The 23,104-nt window shown below is 42.1% G+C and overlaps 1 protein-coding gene across 11 annotated transcripts in view; it reads left to right on the top strand.

Moving 5' to 3' along the window:
• The window catches only part of ptprsa (protein tyrosine phosphatase receptor type Sa), a 235,439-nt gene that overhangs the window by 122,353 nt on the left and 89,982 nt on the right, over positions 1-23,104 (top strand). For all 11 annotated transcript variants that reach the window (XM_068707525.1, XM_068707523.1, XM_068707524.1 and 8 more), the window contains one exon: positions 17,782-17,970. In XM_068707525.1, coding sequence (XP_068563626.1) covers positions 17,782-17,970 — 189 coding nt within the window. The remainder of the gene's footprint in view (positions 1-17,781; positions 17,971-23,104) is intronic.

The following is a 23,104-nucleotide window of genomic DNA, read 5'->3' as shown; positions in this document are numbered from 1 at the left end:
GGTCGCTCTCTTGTGAAGGAGCAGGTAATGATGAGTTGTAATGGGCTTCTGGATCCTGATTCATGAACAGTCTGCGCACAGATCAAGCCCAGTGAATTCTAGACACCTCTTTTTATGGGAGAAGGGGTGAGAAAGAAGGGGGGTAAAGGGGGTGGGAGGCAGATGGAGGTGCAATGATGAGATGGAACAAAAGTGTGCGGCAGCAAGAGGGAAGAAGAACTGGAGGGAAAGTTAAAGGGACAGAGACCAATCAACATTTCAACCAGTCCTGGCTCCGGGCCAAGCCTTAAGACATTCTATTTCCTGTCTCCACCTTGGCTTTCTGTTCTCCATCTACCTTTCTCTCTCTCTCTCTCTCTCTCTCTCTCTCTCTCTCTCTCTCTCTCTCTCTCTCTCTCTCTCTCTCTCTCTCTCTCTCTCTTTCTTTCTCTCTCTCTCTCTCTCTCTCTCTTTCTTTCTCTCTCTCTCTCTCTCTCTCTCTCTCTCTCTCTCCCACAATATCTGTACCATTATGTTCTTGACTCTCTCCTTTATCTCTCTCTTGCCCAGTTCTTCTCTTCTTTCCGTCTCAACCAATCTTCTTTCTTTGTATTTCACTGGTTATGTGTGTGAGAAAGAAAGTACAGCCTGTTGGAGTGGACAGCAGGCTGAAGGGTGACATATGTAATCACTAGTGTGTATGTGTGTGATACAGCCATTTATAAAAAAAACTGCAGAAAAGAAAGAAAAAAAACATTCTGATGTATTTAATATGCACAGTATGTCACAAAACTGCAGACCATTCTACATACTGGTCAGAGGGCTTTAAGTCCCTCAAGTCCTTTTGTAGACAAAAAAAATATTTGACCTAAAATGCTTTTGCAAATCTGACAAAAATGAATCAAAATTTGCTTTGAAATACTTGGATGCTACCTCAGTTAAAATGAGCAATACTAAGGAGAAGATGGAGAAAGGAGGACAGAAAGGGAGAGACAGAGATTGAAAAAGGTAAGCCTCACGTAACATTAGGTTATGTTAAGAACGGTTCTCATCTTTACAGCTTTTAGTGTGCTTATGTTTGCAATCAGAGTGAAGAAAGAGTGGGATTTCTCTTTGTCTGTGTGATGCAATCCCATTTCAAAATTGTTTCAGATTTTAAAAGTCTGAGCCCAGGCTACAACAGATAGGAAGAGACAGTTTGAGAAAGGAGATGACAAGAAGAGAGAAAAATAGAGAAACTTCTCCTCCTTGCTATTCATTTCATCAGTATTCCCTGTGCGTATCTAACAAGCACCAGCACAAATACACATTTAGGTTTGTGAAATGTTCCCTCTGAGTCCATTCGTGACCCCTTGGGTTTTTGTAACCTCTTAAAACTAAATTTTTTACATTTTCTCACAAATATATGGGTTGTTAAAAAGTAAACTCTTCTCTCCTGAAACTTTCTTTTTGCAGATGCATGTCTTTCAGTTTTTTACATTTACATTTTTCTTTTGCATTGATTTGTCCGGGGTTAGTTTTTCTTCTGGCTTTTCTCTTTGTAGCGCTGATGCTCTGCTGATTTGGTGTCGAAGGGTTGAATGCTTATTTGTGTTGGTGTTCAGAGGAAGAGGTGTGTCCAGGGCATCAGTCAGGCTGGATGAAAAATTAATAAGACACATAGTGAAACATGAGCAGGAGTGTGCATGTGTTTGAGAGACAGAGTTAGTTGTGTGACAGAGTGTTTGGGGTGTGTTTAAGTCTTTTTTCTGTGTGTGTGTGTGTGTGTGTGTGTGTGTGTGTGTGCTCGCGCGTACGCCGTGTATTTGTGTGCGTGTGTGTGTGTGTGTGTGTGTGTGTGTGTGTGTGTGTGTGTGGGAAAAAAGGAGAGGTAAGAGAGAGAGAGAGCCAGCAGGCAGGCAATGGCTACCCTGTAATGAGACAGTGAAGAATAAGCTTGGCAGTATCAGCAACAGATCTGGCTGTTCTTCCTCTTCCTTACCGCCTGCCTCTGAGGTGATCTTTGCCCCCTTCTACTAGTCTCATACACCTATAGCAACAGCAAGACAGATAGGGGAGGAAAAATGCAGAAAAGAGTGGCAGGAAGGTGAGTAGAAAAGCAAAGAGGTAGAAGGAGGAAAACAGTAGAAATGCTGGAATGAAGACAGATGAAGAAATTGGTACCATTCCTATTTTCTTATTGCACTTGTGTTGTACTTACTGAGTTCAAGGCCATGAGTCAGTGGTCTCTAGACATGTAAGCAGAATTTTGAATACAAGAGTGAAAAGAAAGAAGGCATGACTCTCGGAACAGAGCCTGAGACCCAAATATACCTCACATGACCGAGTCCACGCTGAGCTAATGCAATGTACTCTCTCAGTTGTTTTTGCCAACTGCTTATCTCTAGCTTGTCCCTGACAAACAAGTCAATTCTCATTCCCACTCACCGCCTCCACCAGTAAATAATACATCCGAGTAGCACCCATGAGTGCAGGTTTCTTGCTCACAGTAAACCCATTCTTGCATGAGGCACCTTTTTTCACTTACAAATGTTAACCGTATGCTCTCCTTTTGCGTAAAATCACGATCACATCAAAACAGCTAATTTTGTTCTTCTTTTTTTTTGTTTTGTTCTTATTCTTTTACAATTGACGAGGATTATGTCTGCAGCAAATGTCTTGACATGATCATGATGTAATGGTGCTTATGAGGTTCTACTCCGTGCTTTGTCAGGATTCTCTAGCTGTTATTGGTGTATATTAGACGGCAGGCTTGACACAAACAACAAAAAAATAGGCGGACGTTGACCAAATGTAGGGCCCTCATGCCCCAGATCTCTCATTGGAGGCTTACAGAGTTGTTTGTTTCTTCCTCAGAAGAATTTGTTTGCTGTCCTTCAGTGACTCTGGCACTTCCTTTCTACTCGTGGAAGATCTCCCTACACACCTTTGACCTTTTTCTCCCCCTGTTCCCCTTTATACCTCCATATTGGCATTTGTATGCCTGCCAGACTATTGCCTGCCTTCCATCTTTCTCACTCTGTCTTTCTCTCAGGTAGAAAAAAGTTTTCTCCAGAGAGGAAATTCACTCAGATGCGAGTTTATGGCCTCGGAATCCTTTGATCCTCGGAACCTGTAATGCAGTAATCATGTGTGATTGAAGGATGAAGAAGGGGGACAGAAGCTGAGCGGTAGCAAGAAAGATAAAGGTGAAAGAGGGAGAGAGAAAGAGATGGTGCTGATGGAGCGGGATAAGTGGAAGAAGCTTGCCTCTAGCCAGGGTTGGCTGGCTCCTGAACCTTCGCCATCAATTTCTTATAATTCCTGCTCAAGGAGAGTGACCTTGGCCACCCTAGGCATCTGGCCACAGCCGATATAAGACACTAGGGTAGAGTAAAAAGGCGGACAAAAAGGAAGAGATGAAGTGGCAAGGAGATGGAGAGCAAGGGGCAAGCAAAATAGGAGTACGGGTCTGGCTGATTTGTTTACTTCTTGGATAAACAGAGCCTTTGTCACAGCAACGAGTTGGCCAGGAGACTAAATTGAAAATTCAAATTCAATTTCAAAGGGCTTTACTGACATGATATAAGACTCTACATAGTGTCAAAGAATAGATACATGTTGTAAAGTATTCAAATCAATAAAATAAACCTAAATACATAAAGTCCTACAAACCAAAAGTTGGTTGGGACAATACCAACAGGAAACAAAGCAGAACTAACAAACAACCAACAGCATTAACAATGTAAGGGCAGCGTTCATTGTCACTCCCTCTCCTTCAGTTTATGGCAGGCAGCAACACTGACTGCTGCCAGCTCACAGCTCTTAGAATCCTCCTCTGAGAGCTTTAGAATATTCTGGGTTCTTACATTTAAAAAAATATATATATTTCACTTATGTTTTTATGCTTCTCACATTTGGTGGAGAAGTGTAAAGCTCTGTGTATATATAATAATTGAAATCCATTTTAATTTAATCACAATGTGTTCAATTGATTTCCTTTGTCTCCACTCAATTCATTAAAATGATATTCATTGTTACATGTCGAAAACTATCAAAATCTATATGTAAGTCAACTTTGATTGAAACTATTATTAAGATTTCTTAAAAATATAAGATGAGCATGTGGAATCTAATAAAAACTTCAATATCATTGCAATAATAATATGCAGGTACCAAATCACCAATCCAATCTCCTAGAATAGTGGAGGTGCTCCACACTTAAGTATGAAATGAGAGTTGGGAGAAAGAGGTGGTTCCTGTGGAAACAGTGTGACTGACGACCCTTGGAGTGGCCCAACTCATGCATAAAGAGGAGCAAAGGGATATGGCCTGGACCACCAGCTGCTTGCATATGCATGAGCCACCAGCCCAGGTGACTGAAGTCGTACAACGCGGAGGTCATGCTGTGGGCCCTGCAGGATTGGCAGAGTTGAAAAGACTTAGAGTCGTGCTTGCTTCACAAGTGCCGTGCCTACGCTTCCTGTGCTCAAAGTTGGATGGCAAGCTTAACCACATTATTATTAGTATTTCCTCTGTGATGAAACGAGTGTAATGTGTAACACGACCCACAAACCCATACACCCACATGTTCTGTTACAGCCATCTCTTGAAATTTGTTTGAATTTCTATGTGAATGGGGGGCATCATTGTGTAGATACAGCTGAAGGGGAACGTGTTTTTGTTTTCCTTTTGTACACTATGACCTGTATGTGGGTTTTTATTCTTTTCATTTTCCGAACATTGACCATCCACCAATTTCAATAAAGACTCATTTATCCAATATTTCAACTCGTCTCTCCCTGGTGAAGGCCCACATCCTTTGTGACCCTCATTGCCATGCCCGCGTTTTATTGCTGGCCCTCATATTCATAATTGTTGATCTGCACACCAAAGGTGCCTCTAAATTTGTCTCTAGTAGCTTAGTGCATTGAGCTAATGGCCCACCCAGACAATGACATCACCCCAGCCCCACACACTCACCCCCCCTCCAAAACCTTTAGCAATTACTGTCAGTCTGGTTTTCAAGTTTTGGTATTTGTTTGGGTTGGATTAGTTGCTTTGGCAGAAACGCCACAATACAGCAGTTCAGGCCTCTAAATCCATGATTGTTTTGGCCCAATGTTGTTTGGGAAGCTTAGAGAGGACTTTGCTCCACATGTCAGGAGTACAAAGTCTTGAATTGTACACACATATGTATATATATGTATATGTATATATATATATATATATATATATATATATATATATATATATATATATATATATACATATATATATACATATATACGTATATATATACGTATATATATACATACATGCATATTTATGTATATATAAGTGTGTATATATAGATATGCATGTATATACAGTATATGTGTATACATTTATGTATACAATGTGTGTGTGTGTGTGTGTGTGTGTGTGTGTGTGTGTGTGTGTGTGTGTGTGTGTGTGTGTATTTCAGGAAAATAAAGCTGAGCTGTTCTTGTCATTGAATGAGATGACATGCATTGCATTCTCTACAACTCTAACAATTCAACAACAGAAGCCCATTTTGAGAGGCTTGTACAGCAGCATTGCCGCCCACACCATGTGTTAATCTGACGTCAGTTTTCAAGGTGCCCACTGCTGCACACACAAACTTGAATAAACACACACTAACACACTCAAAGCCACCCACCCCTAAACCAGACCTGACTGGTTGACGTTTCTTTTCGATGAGGCATTTCCTTTAATGGCCTTGGCCTCATCCCCTGTCTCCCCTGGAGTTCTCCTGTCTTATCCCAGACGCCTCAGCAGCCTGACAAGACAAGGGAGAGAGAGAGGGAGGGAGGGAGGGAGGGAGGGAGGGAAGGAACTCTATAAACTTCCAACGGTTGAGATGGATAAACAGAATATTTTTTTTTACCTTTTATGTTGTTGTTTTTTTGTTCCACCTCTTCTTCTTGCGAGCAGAGAATCTTCTGAGCTATCCTAGACAATTACTTGTCTCTGCGGTGTCTATCACGGTGGCGCACCACGTTTTCCATCAGGGAAATGGCCTGTATTTTATGTTTTACCATTGAAGACTAGACCCGGCTTCCAGCAGTTAAATCCACAGGGCAAAGACAGCGTTTCAGTCATGAAGAAATTGTCAAAACTCCTTTTCATCAGCTGTAACACATTAAAAAAAAATCATAAAAACCCCCAAAAAATAATGAAAATGTGTTTTCACTTTCCGTCATTAAAATGCGTGAAAATGTGTGGAACAGTTTTCATTGCAGCTTCTTTCAGTTCATGAGTTTTAATGAAAGTAATATATTGATATAATTCAAATCTTAAATCTTGATTCAAGATTTAAGATTTTTGCTTCCAATTATATACTGTGAGTTTTTAACTGCTCACCAATGAGACTCTGTACAGACAATGGTGCAGCAACTCAGGCCAGCATCATTATCTTAATAGGTACATGCAATGCATGAGTCCAATTGGACAATGGTGGCTTAAAGATGAGAGAAGCAAGCTTGGTGACCGCAAGATTGTCAGATCAATCTCCCAGACCTCAGGATACATCTCTTAACCCCATCTGCTTTTTTAGTGGAGCTGCTCATTGGCCAGCAGACCAGCAGATCAGACTGTTGTTGTACTGAACAGCGTCCAGGTTTCAATGTACTGGACATCTTCCAGTTGTGAATGTGTAACTGTGTGAATGTGATCAGGGCATTCCTGGAAAAGAGCTCTCAGTGAAATAAAAATGAAAAAAATGATTCACTTTCAGAAACACTGACTGCAGCAGCAGTATGTTTATTTGAAAATATATCAGCCAAGTGATGTGTTGGTTTATAGGGACTGGGCCTTCAAATCTAAAAACAAAAATATACAAATGATAAAAGATTAAACATGGTATAATTCCAAGTAGAAAGAATGTATTATTTCCTTTAGTCTTGAAAAGCAGGATGTTATCTGTTTATGATTTCTGTCTAGTGTTCTCTATAAACAAGCTTTTCTTGGTTTGGTTCCTGGTGTTCACCATCAATTCCTCTCTTCTTCGATTCTTTTGGCTTTTACATTTGACAAAACTGTGGTCGTAACTGCTGCTTGTCCTGGTTGTCGCCATTTGTTCCCTAGATTATCCCCCTTTTGGCTTCTATCACTGTCTTTCTTTGGCAAACAAGCTGTCTGCTTGTTAGCTCAGCGGCGCTTTATGAATGTGGCCTAATATGGGCTCAGAATTGGAGGTGGTGTGGAAAGTATTTGCAAATCGCCAACAGTTAGAACTGTCAGTGCAGTCACTTTGAATGTCAGACTAAAGCTCTTGTCACTCACATATTTACATTTTCCCAGTGTAACTACTTAAAATAGAGTTAAATCGCAAGAGTCAACGGTCACTTAATGGAACACCCAGCTGCTTTGGAAATCAAGCCTGTGACCTTTTTTCTTACAGGACATGTGTGTCATCTGCATTACAGTACCTTTACAGTATAAACATGTAAACAGCCCACATATAATATTAACAAAAATAGTCTGAAACAGCCTCAGATACCTACAGGGTACATAATCATCACACAGTTACCTTAAATATACCATCGAATGGTCCAAAAAGCTGACCCAACAAACTCATTTTGCGGTTCGATAAGCAATGCTGCAAACTTCTGCCTTGCTTTCAACGTCCCTCCCACCTTTTTCAGTCTTGCTGTCTCACTCTTTTCGTTTGTCACTCTTTTCCTCTGTCCCTTTCCTTTCTCTCGTCTGGTCTTTCAGGCTTTTTCCTCTCGGGCTGTATTTCAGAGATTTGGATGTAAATGTTGCCCTTGGTGGCTAGATGTGCTAGGTGTGGAGAATACCAATGGGACATCAGACGTCTTTCTGGGAACAGAGCACGGGGGTAGAGGTTGAGTGCTTGCTGTATAATAACCATTATTCAGCTGAGATGGCTATCCAGAGAGGGCTATCGGTGCTGGGGCCAGAGACACTGTGATTAGATTTCCCCTGTGTTGCTATTCTTCTCCATCCCTGGATCTTTCTTTGTCACTGTTCCTCTGTCTATCTCTGTGTATTTCTCAAACATTCCCGATGGCTATAGAATTTGGGGAATGTGAAATTAATGTAAAAGATGTATTGAAGATAGGGAAATTTCTGAATTTTCTTGAACTTCCGTGTTGTTTGGTTTGCAGCTATGCATTTGGCTGTATACCATAATCACCAATTACCATCTGTCAACCAGACAAGAAAGCTGCTGAGTGAAACAGACCCGTGTCCGTATGGGATAAAGACCAGAAGCTCACACACCTGGTTTCACACATCCTTTTCAATAGCTGGAGGCTTGTAGCTGCTTTACTTCACAGCACAACCAAGTCAAGTGCAGAAAAAAACAGATTGATCTCTTTCACAACATAAAGAATACAAGTATATGGTCTTGAACAAAACATAGTGTTGCAGATAGTTTGGAAACATTTACTTGGTCACGTAGTAGTCGATCATAGAACCATCTAGACTCAGCTATGTGGTCCACATTTGTGAAGGAACTTTGGGGCCTTATGCTGATGGAGGCCTCAACCAACTTCTAGTTAATAATTTACACGCATACATGTTTGTAAATGCATTCACGTCAATCTAGTCAATATATCAAACATAGCATTTGCCAATCTATACACATATAGACCCTTCACGCACACCTGCATTCTAGAACATAGACTGTCCAAAATACAGTTGCTCCCCAGCTTCACTACAGATCTTCCCTCTTAACAGACTTACTCCTCTCTGTTCTCTGGCCTACCTGTGTGATGTGAACACTTCTGGCTGTGTTGTGAGTGCAGAGCAAATGAAACTGTATTGTCTGTATAGCCAGCAGCTGGGACTGCCCATTAGTTAAACATCTAGTTATGTGTGTGAACGAGAGCATGCCATTAGTATTCTTCATCATCTTCCACTATATTTATCATCCCCTCTCTCTCTCTCTCTCTCTCTCTCTCTCTGTCTCTCTCTCTCTCTCTCTCTCTCTCTCTCTCTCTCTCTCTCTCTCTCTCTCTCTCTCTCTCTCTCTCTCTCTCTCTCTCTCTCTCTCTCTAGCTTCCAATCCACTCTGTTTTCTTTTGCTCGCTCACCCTGTCTCTCCCCCAGCGGTCCCTCTGTGGTATCAATGCACAGACCTGCTTAAAGCCTGTGTCTCTATGCTGTGGCGCTGGGTAATCAGTTAACCTGATTAAGCTGCTGATGAAATTAAATCATTTCAGTAAGTGAAAATAATAATATGAGTAATGGGTGCGGGGGATGGTGGAGCACCCCAATGCATTTGCTGCAGTGCCAGCCAGTCAGGTTTTACCTCTCCCTCTCTCTCACTATAGCTCTCTCCTCTCTGTAAGATAATTGATGGCTCACAACAAGTGCCTTTGAAGCCACTGTATCAGACATTTTTACATCACATAAAAATGAATGACATGTTCAGTTTAATAAAATTAACATCTATATATAGAATGATATCTTGACCAACGCTCAGACTTACACTCAGTGATTCATTTGCCTGTGCAGCTTACACTGTAGAGCAGAGCACTAACACACTGGGGTTAAGTGGCATGTGTAATACTATATAGCAAATTGGGTAAAGCATATTAACTTCATCTCAAAAGTCGGAGGTCTTATTCTTTGCAGTGGTCAGTGGGTAGAGAAAAGCGCTACGGTTAAGTGCTCACTGAATAAAGATTAAGTTGGGCGTGCTATTCATGGCACTGTAAAGTACATTTCATGACAAAGTATTACATTGTATTTGCAACAGATGGTGAATAGTGTATTATGCTGCTGGGTATAGCACAGCAATAGGAGTTCCAAGGTTATACTTTACATTTTCACCATTCATCTGGGGGGAAGTGCCCACTAAATGTGGTATTTAATCACAAAGCCCTTTTGTACATAGCTGTATGACTCTCTACATACAGTTATAACTATACCAGACAGATATGTTTGGTTTGATAGCAGTAATTCACTTGGAATAGGATTAGGCAGGAGAGGTAAATGAGTCTAAAGGGCAGACCTTTTAAGAGGGCCACACTTAGCATGATAGAAAACAGAATGCAACAGCAGGCATGAGTCCGCAGATTAACAGCCGGGCAGTGGCTATGCTAACCACAGGCTGATTAAAGGCTTTACACCTGTCACTTGTAATGATATTAAATGGTGAAGTGCAGTTAAAGACAATTATGGATAATGATGGCACTCAAGCCAACCCCAAAAAAAAATGACACAAATCAAAATCCAGAAAAGGTCAACTGGAGCCTGTAGGTTTAGCTTTGGAGTCATGCTGAGCCAGCCAGCTGTTGCATGGAGTGGACATGTAGTGCTTGCAATCACAGTAACCCTAGGCTACTGCTTTTCCCCTTGCAAGATTTGAAAGCCTTCTTTCAATGACATATGCATAGAGCAAGTTGCGATCTTTGAAACTTGTCCAAATCTGTTGAATAGTTCTTCAATGTTGTAAACATGTTTTCTGCAGATGAATCATTTTTCATCTGATTAACTACAAAATGGTCTCCGTTGTGTCTTTGCAAGGCCTTTGTCATTGCTGCCTAAGTGCTATACATCACAGCAGTGTAGAGGGCCAAACTGAGCTGCCCAAATGTCAATCATCAGCATATGCTGACAAGTATGCGAACACTGACCAATTTCCAAGTCAATGGGGTGCTTCAAAAAGGCTTTTGTGCCGCTTTAAACAAGGTAGGCCAACAAAGAAGGCCGGTTGCATGCTGGGAAGATAAAGATTCCCTTTAAGCACCCCCAACTTGTCTGTTGAAACAAATATACCCGTGGAGTAGTCCGTTTTCTTTTTCTTTTGTAACCCAAAGAATGATGCTTGTTTTGATATCTTTAAAAGTAGGATGATGATCATCAGATAAGACTCATTTAGACAGTTTTTTCTTTGTTCATATTTCATCTTTAGAATTTACAATGTAATAAAGAACATTTAATGTGACTGAATGTGTGTGTCGGTGGGCTAAAACAAGAACAACACAAAAAAAAATCAAAAGTGATATGGTACTTTGAGAATTCTTGGCACACTGCAAGGTGTAACTGCAGCATGTGTCTCATGGCTCTGTTGTAGAATGATTGTTGGCATGAGTGGCAAAGCCTGCTTCCGGCAAAATAAACAGCAACGTTGCCGTTAACCAATATCGCGCATGCGTCAATTCTATTTGTCCTGTGAAGATTTGTCATCACAGAGAACCCCCAGTACACATCATAAATGCAATCGCAAAGCCATTATAGGTGACTGGCCCTTTGGGAATTCTGGGATACTATCAGCCCATGTCATTGGTCACCGTCTCCCCTCCACAGTCAGGCTGGCTAACCCTGAAGTAACACTCCCTCGATGAGTGATCTATTTATTTTTGCATGGCCGCCTTTATCGACGCAGCCTGTAAGCTTCAGGGGGAAAGATGGTATCAGATTCTATTCCTAGGAAAGTAAGTAATCGACATACATGCCGTTTATTCAGGAATGGCTGCCTGTGCTGTATCAGGTCAGAACAGCTGTATTGATAGTATCATAGCTCCATGAATCCTCCATCCCTGCTTCTTGTTCACTGCTGTTTTGGTTGGTTTGCTAGTTCGCCCACCTTTTTCTGCCAACCCTTGCTCCTTAAGGCAGATTTCCTTTGTCGATTGCCTAATTTAATTTGTCTCAAATCCACTTACTCTGTATATTTTTCCAGCTTCATTAATGTCGTCTTTGCAGGCCTCTGTCTACTGTTTTCATACCATAAAGGTAGCGTCAATGTGATGCAAAGCACAGACAGGCCTTGGCAAAATTAGATACATCAGATGTAACACCGATAGAACAGGCCGTTCGCATTACAGATCTAGCCAGAGGAGTACGAGAGAGCAGCACCTTTTATGGCAACTTATACATAGATCATTAATGACACACAGAAGAGGGAGTTTATGAGAACATATTGCTCTGTCTTGTTCTGAGGTTTGTAAAGTGACGTGTATAGGCTTGTCATTGATTTTCTAAGCTTCAGGGGAACTTGGTGTAAAGAGATTATGCATGGATGATCATAAATAATCATGGAGCGGACACAGCATGGAACCTAAAACAGTGTAAATGCATGTACCTCTTTGAACCTAGCGATGAAATATCCACTGTGCTCTGCTAATGGTTGCCTACGTTAGTAACCTCTCTGGACTTATTTTTGAGTTTCCCTTCATGTCATTTAATTTGCAAAATTCTATATTTCAAAATCACACTCACACAAGTGTTTTGATCTTGGTGACTAAAGAATAAAAGATTTAAAAACCTTGAGATCAAATCAATCAAAAATATTAAACATATTTCAGATTTTGCCATTCTTTTAATATGAATTATTCAAATGGCATGACTTAAAATGAGACGTAAAATGAGACACAAATGAGACAAATAATTATCACTTTAATTCATCATAATTGCATTGCACACAGGCTTTTTTAGAAAGTGAAAAATATAGTATGGCATAGCTCTGCCTGTCTAAAAAAAGAGAGCTTTTGCCAATTTTCAACCGGCTTTGTATCATCGCACTGTGGATGGTATGTGCAAATGAACAATGTTCAGCTTCCCTCCATGTTACCGGTACCTAGAGCTCCCCCTTAATTGCTGGCGAGCGTCCGCTAGATGACGAAAACACACTTACCACCCACATAACAGCGATTCAAAGCCAGTTACAAATCAGCAAAGTTTCCCCTTAAAGGCAGACAGACCAACTCTTCCTTTTGATTATTCGTCTGACTCAACTTACTGTCCCAATTTACCATAATTTAACATTCCCCAGGTGTCGACTACACCACGATGATGTCTGCAGACTGGATATGAGGTCATTGGCTCTCCAGATCAACAGTGACCTCTGCTGTGCCACTGGCTAGCATCTTACTCAGTCAATCTTCTGCTTACCCCAAAGGCTCTCATCATCTAAGAATGAGTCACTGCTCTGGCTCCAGGCGGGGTAGATGTCAAGCGATTTGACCCAAGGGACTAATTGTCCCAAGAGAGCCCGGGAGCGTGCATAAGGAGAACAATGACCACGGAGCACACTACACTGTTGTGTCTTTTCAGTGAAAAAATTGCTCAATCATGCACGAGTATTGGCTGCAAAGACACCACAATTTTTGCTGGCTAGTGTGATGGTTCTTGAGTAAATGTAGCAATAACAACAGTCCAAGAGGCTTACATCGTACCCCTCTACACCAGTGATTCTCAACTGGTGGGTCGCGACCCAAAAGTGGGTCACAGACCTGTTTTCAGTGGGTCTTTCCCTGGAGAAAATTATTTTGAAGGGGATTTTTTATGCAGCGGAGTTATTCACACTCCTTAACAGTATTTGGCATTAATGCCTTGTAATGTTAATAGACACCCGCCATTTCACAGTATAGAAGGACACCCACAAATTTTGTTTTCATGTGCTAATTGAGCATGGCGAAACGCAAGTACGACACCGACTGCATGAGATATAAATTTTCTTACATTGAGGACAAAAGAGGGCAAAAACCTCGGTGTGTTTTGTGCAGCGAGGTTCTGGCACAAGAAAGCATGAAGCCGTCAAAACTGAAGCAGCATTTGGAAACAAAACACCCTTCTGTGTGTGAAGGAACGCTTCTGTAGCCCGGATATTGAACTGTTAGCCGTGGGAATGCGTCCTTACTATTTGCCGAGGGAGTTCTCGTCTGCCATTGTTGTGGCTGTGTACATACCTCCATCAGCTGATGCTGAGAGAGCAGTGGACACCATCCACTCCACTATATCTGGACTGATGAGTCAACATCCTGGTGCATTTTTGGCAATTACTGGAGACTTTAATCACACCACCCTGGATAAAGCACTGCCAACTTTTCACCAATATGTTGACTGCCCCACACAGAACAATAAAACTCTGGATCTATTGTATGCAAATGCCATTGATGCATACAGTACCACTGCCCTCCCCCCGCTTGGCAGGTCCGATCACAACCTGATCCTGCTGACACCCAGGTATGTTCCTCTGGTGCAAAGGCAGCCTGTGACCACCAGGACTGTGAGGAGGTGGTCTCAGGAGGCTAAGGACGCCCTGCAGGACTGCTTTGAGTCAACGGATTGGGATGTGCTGTGTGGACCACATGGGGAGGACATCAACAGCATGACGGACTGTATCACAGAATACAAAAAAATTCTGTGAACACTCTACCATTCCATCCCGGACTGTACACTGTTTCCCAAACAACAAGCCATGGATCACCAGTGACCTGAAAGCACTTCTTAATAAGAAGAAAGCTGCTTTCAGGTCTGGGGACAGGGATGAGCTCAGGAGAGTCCAGCGTGACCTGAAGGTGAAGATCAGGGAGTGCAAGGACACCTACAGGAGGAAGCTGGAGGCCAAACTCCAGCAGAACAATGTGAGGGAGGTGTGGACCGGGATGAAGCTGATTACTGGCTTCAAGGTTGGAGGGAGACAACCAGGGGGCTCCCTGGAGAGGGCCAACTCTTTCTTCAATAGATTTAGCTCACAGCCCTCATCTGTCTCCTCCACACACCTCACCTCACAAACACCTCGGCTGCCTCCTCCCCTCCCCCCTCTGTCCCCCCTGGTGAGCGGCACGGACAATGAGCCCTCTACTTCAAAGGGCTCTTCCACCACCGACACCATGACCATCCTCCCCCCCCTCTCTGTGACAACTGGCCAGGTTAGAAGACAGCTGGAGAGACTCCACCAAGGCAAAGCTGAGGGACCTGATGGCATCAGCCCCAGGGTCCTGAAGACCTGCGCCATCCAGCTGTCTGATGTCCTACAACACCTCTACAACCTGAGCCTGAAGCAGGAGGAGGTCCCGGTGCTGTGGAAGACGTCGTGCCTGGTTCCTGTTCCTAAGAAGACGACACCATCTGGCCTCAATGACTACCGACCAGTTGCCCTCACATCCCATGTGATGAAGGTGCTGGAGAGGCTGGTCTTGGCCCACCTCCGACCGCAGGTGAAATCATCACTGGACCCTCTGCAATTTGCATACCAGCCTCACGTGGGAGTGGACGACGCCATCATCTACCTGCTGCCTACACCACTGACTTCCAGTACAACTCGGGGTCATGCCATCTGCAGAAGTTCTCTGATGACTCTGCAGTGGTCGGGTGTATAAGGGACGGACGGCAGGAGGAGTACAGGGCAGTAGTGGATGACTTTGTGGAGTGGGCCGGTAGAAATCACCTTCTTCTGAACGTGGCCAAGACCAGAGAGATGGTGGTCGACTTCGGGAGGAGGACGACGGCTCCACAGCCACTGAGAGTTCTGGGAGAGGACGAGGACATGGTGAAGGAGTACAAGTACCTGGGTGTCTCCATCGACAGCAGACTGAGCTGGAAGGCCAACATCAACGCTGTGTACAAGAAGGGGATGAGTCGACTCTTTTTCTTGAGGAAACTTCGATCCTTCAACGTGTGCAGCAAGATGTTGGAGATCTACCAGTCTGTTGTGTCCAGTGCACTGTACTTCGCCGTAGTCTGCTGGGGGAGCAGCATTGGAGCCGAGACACCAACAGACTTAACAAACTGGTTAAGAAGGCCGGCTCCATCATTGGCTGCAAACAAGACTATCTGGAACAGGTGGTGGAGAGGAGGACACTGAAGAAACTATTATCCATATTGGATAACCAGGACCACCCTCTCCACCACCTACTGCTGGGACAGCGGAGCACTTTCTCCAACAGAATGATCCAGCTCCGCTGTCACAAGGACAGATACAGGAGAACGTTCCTGCCTACTGCTATAAGACAATAAATCACCTCGGGCCAAACCAAATCGTTAAACCTCTGCACTACTGTTTATTTAGTTGATTTAATATTATTCTGTTCTATTCACTGTGTATATAGTGTGCATTTTTTTATATAACATCTTTACTATATTATAATTGTATATATTGTGACGTGTATTTTTCTTGTATTTTTCTTTTTCTTTTTTCTTTATATATAATATTAAGATTTTTTACCTGTGACCTATTGCTGCTCTGTAACCTATTGTTGCTTGTAACAAAATAATTTACCCTCGCGGGATCAATAATGTTAGTATCTATCTATCTATCTATCTTCTCTCAAAGATAAACCTGTTGAGTACTTTCAAAAACGACTTCAAGACCTGAGGACATCACAAAAGTGTCTTACTTACCTGCAGCCATGGACATGGACGTGTTGAATCAATCCGCAGCAGATAAACTGAAAACTATACCTCTGTCAAATGACACTATAAGTAGGCAAATTGAAGACATGTCGGATGACATCAAACAACAGACCACAGCTCGAATTAAGGCAATCGGTCATTTTGCATTACAAATGGACGAATCTACAGACATAACAAACAAATCAGTTTTACTCGTTTACGTGAAACATGTGTGGGACGGGGACTGACAGGAACAATTTCTCTGCACAAGAGAGCTCCCTACTACTACGACTGCAGAGGACATTTTCAGCTCAGGTTCAAACTGCACCATCTTTTCATTAAATACATTTGAGAAGTTGAAAATTTGGGTCGCGGCTTGTCATTAAGGGGTGATGGTGGGTCCCGCAGCCAGACCAGTTGAGAACCACTGATCTACCCAACCCTTGCACCTTTACTGCCAGAGTGAAATCTGACTGATTACATCTCTCCAATTGGTATTCAGACCTCGGCTATTGGTGTTTATAGTGTGTCTCAATCGAGTGGTGGTTTTTCAGAGCTCTGTGTAACCACAAATTGACTTGAGTGTCATTTGTTTCACTGAACATGGGGAAACTAGATGGGGAAATCTCAGGGATTAGCAGGCTTTCCTTCCGGTATTACTTGTCACCCTGTTGTCTCCTCCTCTGATCTTCTGTTTGCATTTAGAGACATTTATTTACTACTTGTTACACTAAGAATATGTGCACGGAGTCAGTCTCCTTCTTAAGGGCATTCAATTATGACAAATGGTTCTTAATGGACAAGCTAGCCTGGTCTGTGAGTATCTGGCTACAGAATGGTTTCTCCATCGTCGTTTTCTGAGAAAGAGAGAGTCAAGGAAAGCACACTCCTTGCTTTTCCTGGTGTTTGTTTTTAATCCTCTGATTCCTCAATGTAGCCCTCTTGGAGAGCCAGATTCTTAATGAAATGCAGTTTACATTTTTATTCAAGACTTATCTCCTCAATTGGTTTATTCATGTGTCTGGCTACTTTACATGGCTAACTATAATCTTGCATTCCTAAGGTGCGTTTGTCTTATTGGTCAAGGGTAAATTGGGATTAGAAAGTCTCTTGAGATAAAGAGAAAATGTTGCATACAAAAGCATGATTGGGTTTAGTATGCAGCCTGTTTAATTTAACTCTTTTAAGGGGATTTGGGAATGAGATTGTATGGTTTCAAGGTGTATGGTAACATGGGCTCTATCCCAATGTAATAGTCCATGTATTTCATGGACTATTATGGACAATTATTGTAAGTACAATGAAGTGGACACTATACAGTTTTTGTGCAAAGACTTACCTTTTGACATTAATTTTGTCTGTTTTATTATGTTTTCCATTACGTTAATATATAATTGATATTCATAATTGGCTTATTTAAAAAAGCACAGACACACAAATGATATTATTGCTACAGTTGCATTTTATTTCTGTAGCACACTTTCTAATTACAAAAGTGACACACTACACATTTAGCAATTGGTCAAATACGTCACCCCTAATAAGTCCTACAGTATAAACATGTATTTTGCCATTTAGTTTTTGTGAAATCACTATTGTGTGTTATAGCTTCATTTGTAGTAAAAATGTAAAGGCGCGCATACGGTTTACAACCACTTTGAATGATAGGACTCACACCCCCTCTTATTCCTGTTCTTTTCACAGAGGACCTGCTCCCGCCAGGCTTCCCTAACATTGACATGGGCCCTCAACTCAAAGTGGTGGAGCGCACTCGAACAGCCACCATGCTCTGTGCTGCCAGTGGCAACCCTGACCCAGAAATCACCTGGTACAAAGACTTCCTGCCCATTGACCCCAGTGCAAGTAATGGGCGAATCAAACAGCTACGCTCAGGTAAGGAAAGCCCAAGCATTATGTTGCTTTCTTTTTCCCCTTTACTCGCTTGAAGATTCCACTGGACATTTTTGGCACATGGCTGATTTTGTGCTTTACAGCTAATGTGGCTTCAGAGTACACCAAGTGATGTGAGAATTCATTCAGCCCATTTGTAATCCTTATATTTAAGTCCTGAAAATCACCCAAACCACAGCTAGAACTCAATATATTGCTTTGAAAACTAAAACAAATGTATGTTGACCCAACTAAACTCGGGCATTCTCCATGTTTAAAGCATTCGGACATCAAAGCATGAGGGCAAGCTCAATTTCCTAGATTACAACAGGAGAAGTATATACAGTATAAAGATCAGGCGCTACAGCCATAGTGCCCGGACCATGTTGTTATCACCATAGAGCATCATCATAAAGATAACAAACTATGTTGTAAGGGTCTAACATTACTGAATGAGGTCAAATGATTCACAACAACCCACAAGTGTGTCATAGTAGACAATGAGAGCAAGGTCCACGTTCTACTGACACAATGATATGTTATCTTGTTCCCATTGATGAACCCCACTGAGAGGCCCAGTAAAGCAAAGTCTAATTATATTGCTAATTAAGTGCAGGGCCGGGAGTGGCCCCAGGCAATAAGGGGTAGATATTTTAGGTCGATGATTTTGTCACCAATCGAAAAAATCCAATGACCCCTATTGTTCCTGCAGATGCAATTGAGTGTAGACACCACTAAATACAGAGTCTGTTGCCATCGGGTCTCTGCACCAGTTGTGGCCCTCATGAGCTGTACACTCAAAATAATCTATTTGTCAACTCATTATTTATGACTTTCCAAGTCCACAGGCACTAAGATGCCTTTAATTTTAGATATGTTTCATATTTAATTTACGGGTGCACAGTTTTGAGGTAGATGTTTGACTGTTAAGATTTCAAGGCAAAACCTGCTATCAAAGCATGTGTGATTATTCTCTCTCTCTAGGATGATGTGCATCTTGATGAAAACTCTGGTTCATAGTAGCCCGATGACCTTCTGGGTTGACGGATTGATATGTTGATTTTTTTTTAGGTTGTGTATAAATATATGACAGGCCAGCTCTGTTCTAAAAATTGGTTTACCTGTTAACTTTGTCACATGGCTTTGTGAGTTTTGAGCCTTTGTGAATGATTTTTTTTTTTAATTCATTTTATTTATATAGCAGTTTTTTTCTTCTTAACAATGGCTACTTTACAAAAGAAATTAAAACCAAACAAGGTGATGATGGACAAATATATCCAGCTTCCTGTCTGTTGTCTAACCTCTGTCTCATCTGTCTTTATCTGTTTCATGATTTTGTCAATTGTCTCTGTGTGTCCTTTCTAACTGAACTGGACTGCTGTTTGGTTTTCTCTCTCTTTGAGTGTTTTGTCTGTATTTGTGTCTGAAACTCAGATGTGACTCACATCGCAGAGTCTTCAACACGTTTCTTATGGCCGTGACCCATAACACAAGTTGAAACTGAAAAAATAATAACGATAATACAAATAAACCAAACAATAAATACAACTGAAAAAAAGACAATATATTTGATATTTTACAATTGATGATAAGATTTTTCCCGATAAAATGCCTTATTAGAATTATAAATTTAAATTGATGTGACATTACATGAAACTTCACTTCTCGCTCCATGGTATGTCATGGTAAAACTGCTAAGATACAGCAGTAGGACACAAGACCCAATTATACTATAGTCCCTTTTAATTCTTGCATGGCAGTGACTTCAACCTCAACCTAAAATGAACTATGTTCTTTCCCTTTTTTTATTTACTTTCCTCTTGCATTGTCATTTTCAGAAACCTTTGGTAAGTGTCTCGCAAAGCCCAGAGAGCCCATCCACTCTCCTTGAAGCAGATGGCATATTTAAACTACTTTCCAAAATGCATGCATCTCTTGCTCTCCCCTCACCCGTGTCCTCTTTTGCCACTTGTTCCCTATGTTCTGTTTCTTTTGCTCAACTTTTTCTTTTCTTTCGCCCACACTCCTTACTTTATCCTCTTTCACCCCCACCATAATGGAACTTCGAAAGGCAAATCAAGGACAAGCAGCAGATTGAGTTGGGGATGTGGTTAGGAATCATAGTCCACCTTTGAGCAGCACAGTTTTCATTTATACGGGGAAGACTTGCTGAGCACGTCTTTTGAGGCAACATTCTGCTTCAAGCTAATGCTAATATGCATAGTAAGACTGGCACTGCCCAGTTCAATCACCTTGTCTACAATATTTTAGAAACGTTACTGGACTATTTGTGAGGTCATAAGTACCCTGTGCAAGGGACCTTGGAAGCTGTGGCTTTACATACTTTTCCCCTTTTCCACTGCTGATGCCTCCTGTCACGTCCATTCTTTCTCTCTGCTGCGTTGCAAGACAGCAGGCTTTGAGGAAATAATTGGACTCTGCTTGAATCCAAGACAATTATTGCTTTGCAGTCATAGCCTACAGTATTTTTGTCTTCTTGGTGAGACATACAGCAAACACTTTCCTCTAGAAAAACACTGTTGTTTTATACTCAGGTGTAAATGATCAAACTTTGCTTCTCACAATAACAGCTTCGTTGTCCCAAAAATACACTTGGAAACTGCAGCAAGTACAGAGAGTGGCTGAAAAACTCTTGAGTTCTTTCCAGGTGAAGGTCTCTGCAGGACTGCTGTATTGCTGAACGCTCCAATCCCACACTTGGGCTAGGTCGACCCTCTGGTCTTGGCCAAATGCTTTAGGAGAGCATTTTTAGTCTCTTGCCAAATTGGCCCACATCCCCACTGGCTTACAGACCTGTAGCTAAGACTCTATTGCCCATGCTAGAGAGCGAAAGCTCGAATGATAGTTATATTTGGCCACATTTTGTACTCCTCCTGACTTATTGAACTACTTGCAAAAATGCAAGCTGGGTATGTTTCACTTATAGGTCATGTGTGTATGTAGGAGGACTGAAAAGGAAATTACTTTCCCTTGTTTCAATACCGAGGTTCTCGTAAGGTAATGTTAGTGCTGGGGGCTTTTTTTCTGTAGCCCTTTCACTGGAAAGCTCAATCAGCACCCAGGCAGGATTTATGTTGATGAGAAATAGGCCTGCACGCTCAAGCCCCCTAGGGTGCCATCTTCTCATGTCCTCAGCACTTCGAGTAGCCATCTTGTGTCTTTGGGTTTTAGTATTTAGTATTTTTGTATTTTTTGACAATAAATGTATTTCCAAAAATCCCCAAACATTCTTCTGGCATCTTTTCAATGTGTATTTTCAGATTCTCCTGTTGATCAGATTGCTGTTGACAATGTTTGGGTGCTACCTGTTTGCTTTTTGCTTCAGGCACACTCTCAAGCCTCAGGGGGTAACTCTGATGGCTGCTTTCCCATCAAGGGAGGTAAAATTGAGACTTCTGGGAAGAGGTGGGGGAGCAGAAAGGGGAACATGGGAAGCATGGTTGGAAAACATGAGTTTGAAAGCAAACTCAACCTCCAGCTCCAACAAAAGAATCCCCCACCTTTCTCATGTGACCTTCACTCCATCTGATGTTGAAGTGTGCATACCAATCTGACTTATTCCCACCTAAAAGAAAAGACAACATTGTAATAATGTTGTTGAATATATACATACACAGGAAGATAGGGCATCCAGCGCTTGTTTGTTGGATAGCTGCCTAGCTGGCTGACTCGTTATTTATGGGCCAGACCATGCTGTGCTGGCGGGGCAATGATATTTGCATCAGGGTCCCCTGAGGAGCTCCTCTAGAGGTGTGTAGGGAGCTTGACATTTCTGTCCAAGTCCCTGTGGCTACAGACCCCAGGCCCTCGCTGGCCTTGTCAGCCAGAACAGATTAACCAGAGGCCAGAGAGACAGTGATTGGGAGGAGTGCATATTCATAAAGATTAAGGTCCTCTTTAATACAAAGGTTTAAAATCATGACCTGACATCGGATGGCTCCTTTACACACACACAGATGTATCCACATCCCAATGTGAATCATGCTGAGTTCAATTGCACTTAATCTGAAATGAGCAAGAAAATTGTCACATTTGTCGACATCAACGCTGCTCTGCAGGGAGTGGCTAGGAGCTCTGCAGATGTGGCAAACAACAGCCAGGTTTTTCCTGAGACCTCTTGCGACACCACCAAGATCCCAGGCGGGTTTCTGTGTTTACGAGAAGGTCAGCCAGACGCCCTCTGGAGGGTAGTCTGACTTTGACACTCGGCCAATCACCCAACCCCACCCGCCTCACACGCAGATGGGCAACATCTCTGGCCAGATTGCCTCTGGCCAGACTACATTTTCAATAATAATTTTAATATATTCAGAGGTTTGTTTAACAAAACAGCTGGGGTGTTCTGCGGTGCAAATAATGCCGCATTTGATAATGCGAGGAGGTCAGCGGTTTGTTGAGGTATATTTAGGTCACCGTCACCCTAAGCTGATCAACCACTGGCCTACCAAAGCTTAGAGAGGGAGCTTATGGCCATATGGTTGCGTGCCCGTAGTACAGGTGGATTTGCCATTGTAATTGAATACAGACTGGCCACTCCAGACCCATCCTGCCTAGTCAGATCCTTGGCTATGTATATTATTCAAATATTCGAAGTTCCAATGACCTAGGTCACTCATGTCCTTCTCACTTGTTATAGTTTTTTTTTTCCTGGAACCAATTGCTTTGAACTGAACTCCCTCTATCTATTATCCCTCATCCTCCTTATTACTTTCCTCTCTTTTTTGTCCCTCTTTTGTCGCTCGGTCCTTTTATAAGGCCCACATTTGATGGCCTTCTCTTTACAAACCTGCTTTATTAACCTTATCCTAACCTCAACCTAACTTTAACCTCTACCTCAACTAACCTAGTAACCCCTTAACCCCCAACAGAAATTTCATCACAGCTAAAGCAAAAATAAATCAACAGCTTCTGCAGCCTCTAATCTAACTCTAACTCTATAACAATGTAACCTTCCCAGAGCCCCATTGTCCTTTTGTCTTGTGATTATCTATGATTATGTGGTCTCTAAAATCATTGCAGAAATAACTAAAATGTAACTGTTGTTTTGCCTGGGTTTTCAATGGTTCTAAGGTATTGCTGTGTAAAATTAGTGCTTCTATGGTGTGTTTACAAAAAA

This window comes from Cebidichthys violaceus, unplaced genomic scaffold (assembly GCF_023349555.1).
Source record: "Cebidichthys violaceus isolate CVI_PGR_0920_01 unplaced genomic scaffold, fCebVio1.0.p SCAF_13, whole genome shotgun sequence".
NCBI classification, from domain to species: domain Eukaryota; kingdom Metazoa; phylum Chordata; class Actinopteri; order Perciformes; family Stichaeidae; genus Cebidichthys; species Cebidichthys violaceus.
This window is presented reverse-complemented; position numbering and strand designations above follow the sequence as displayed.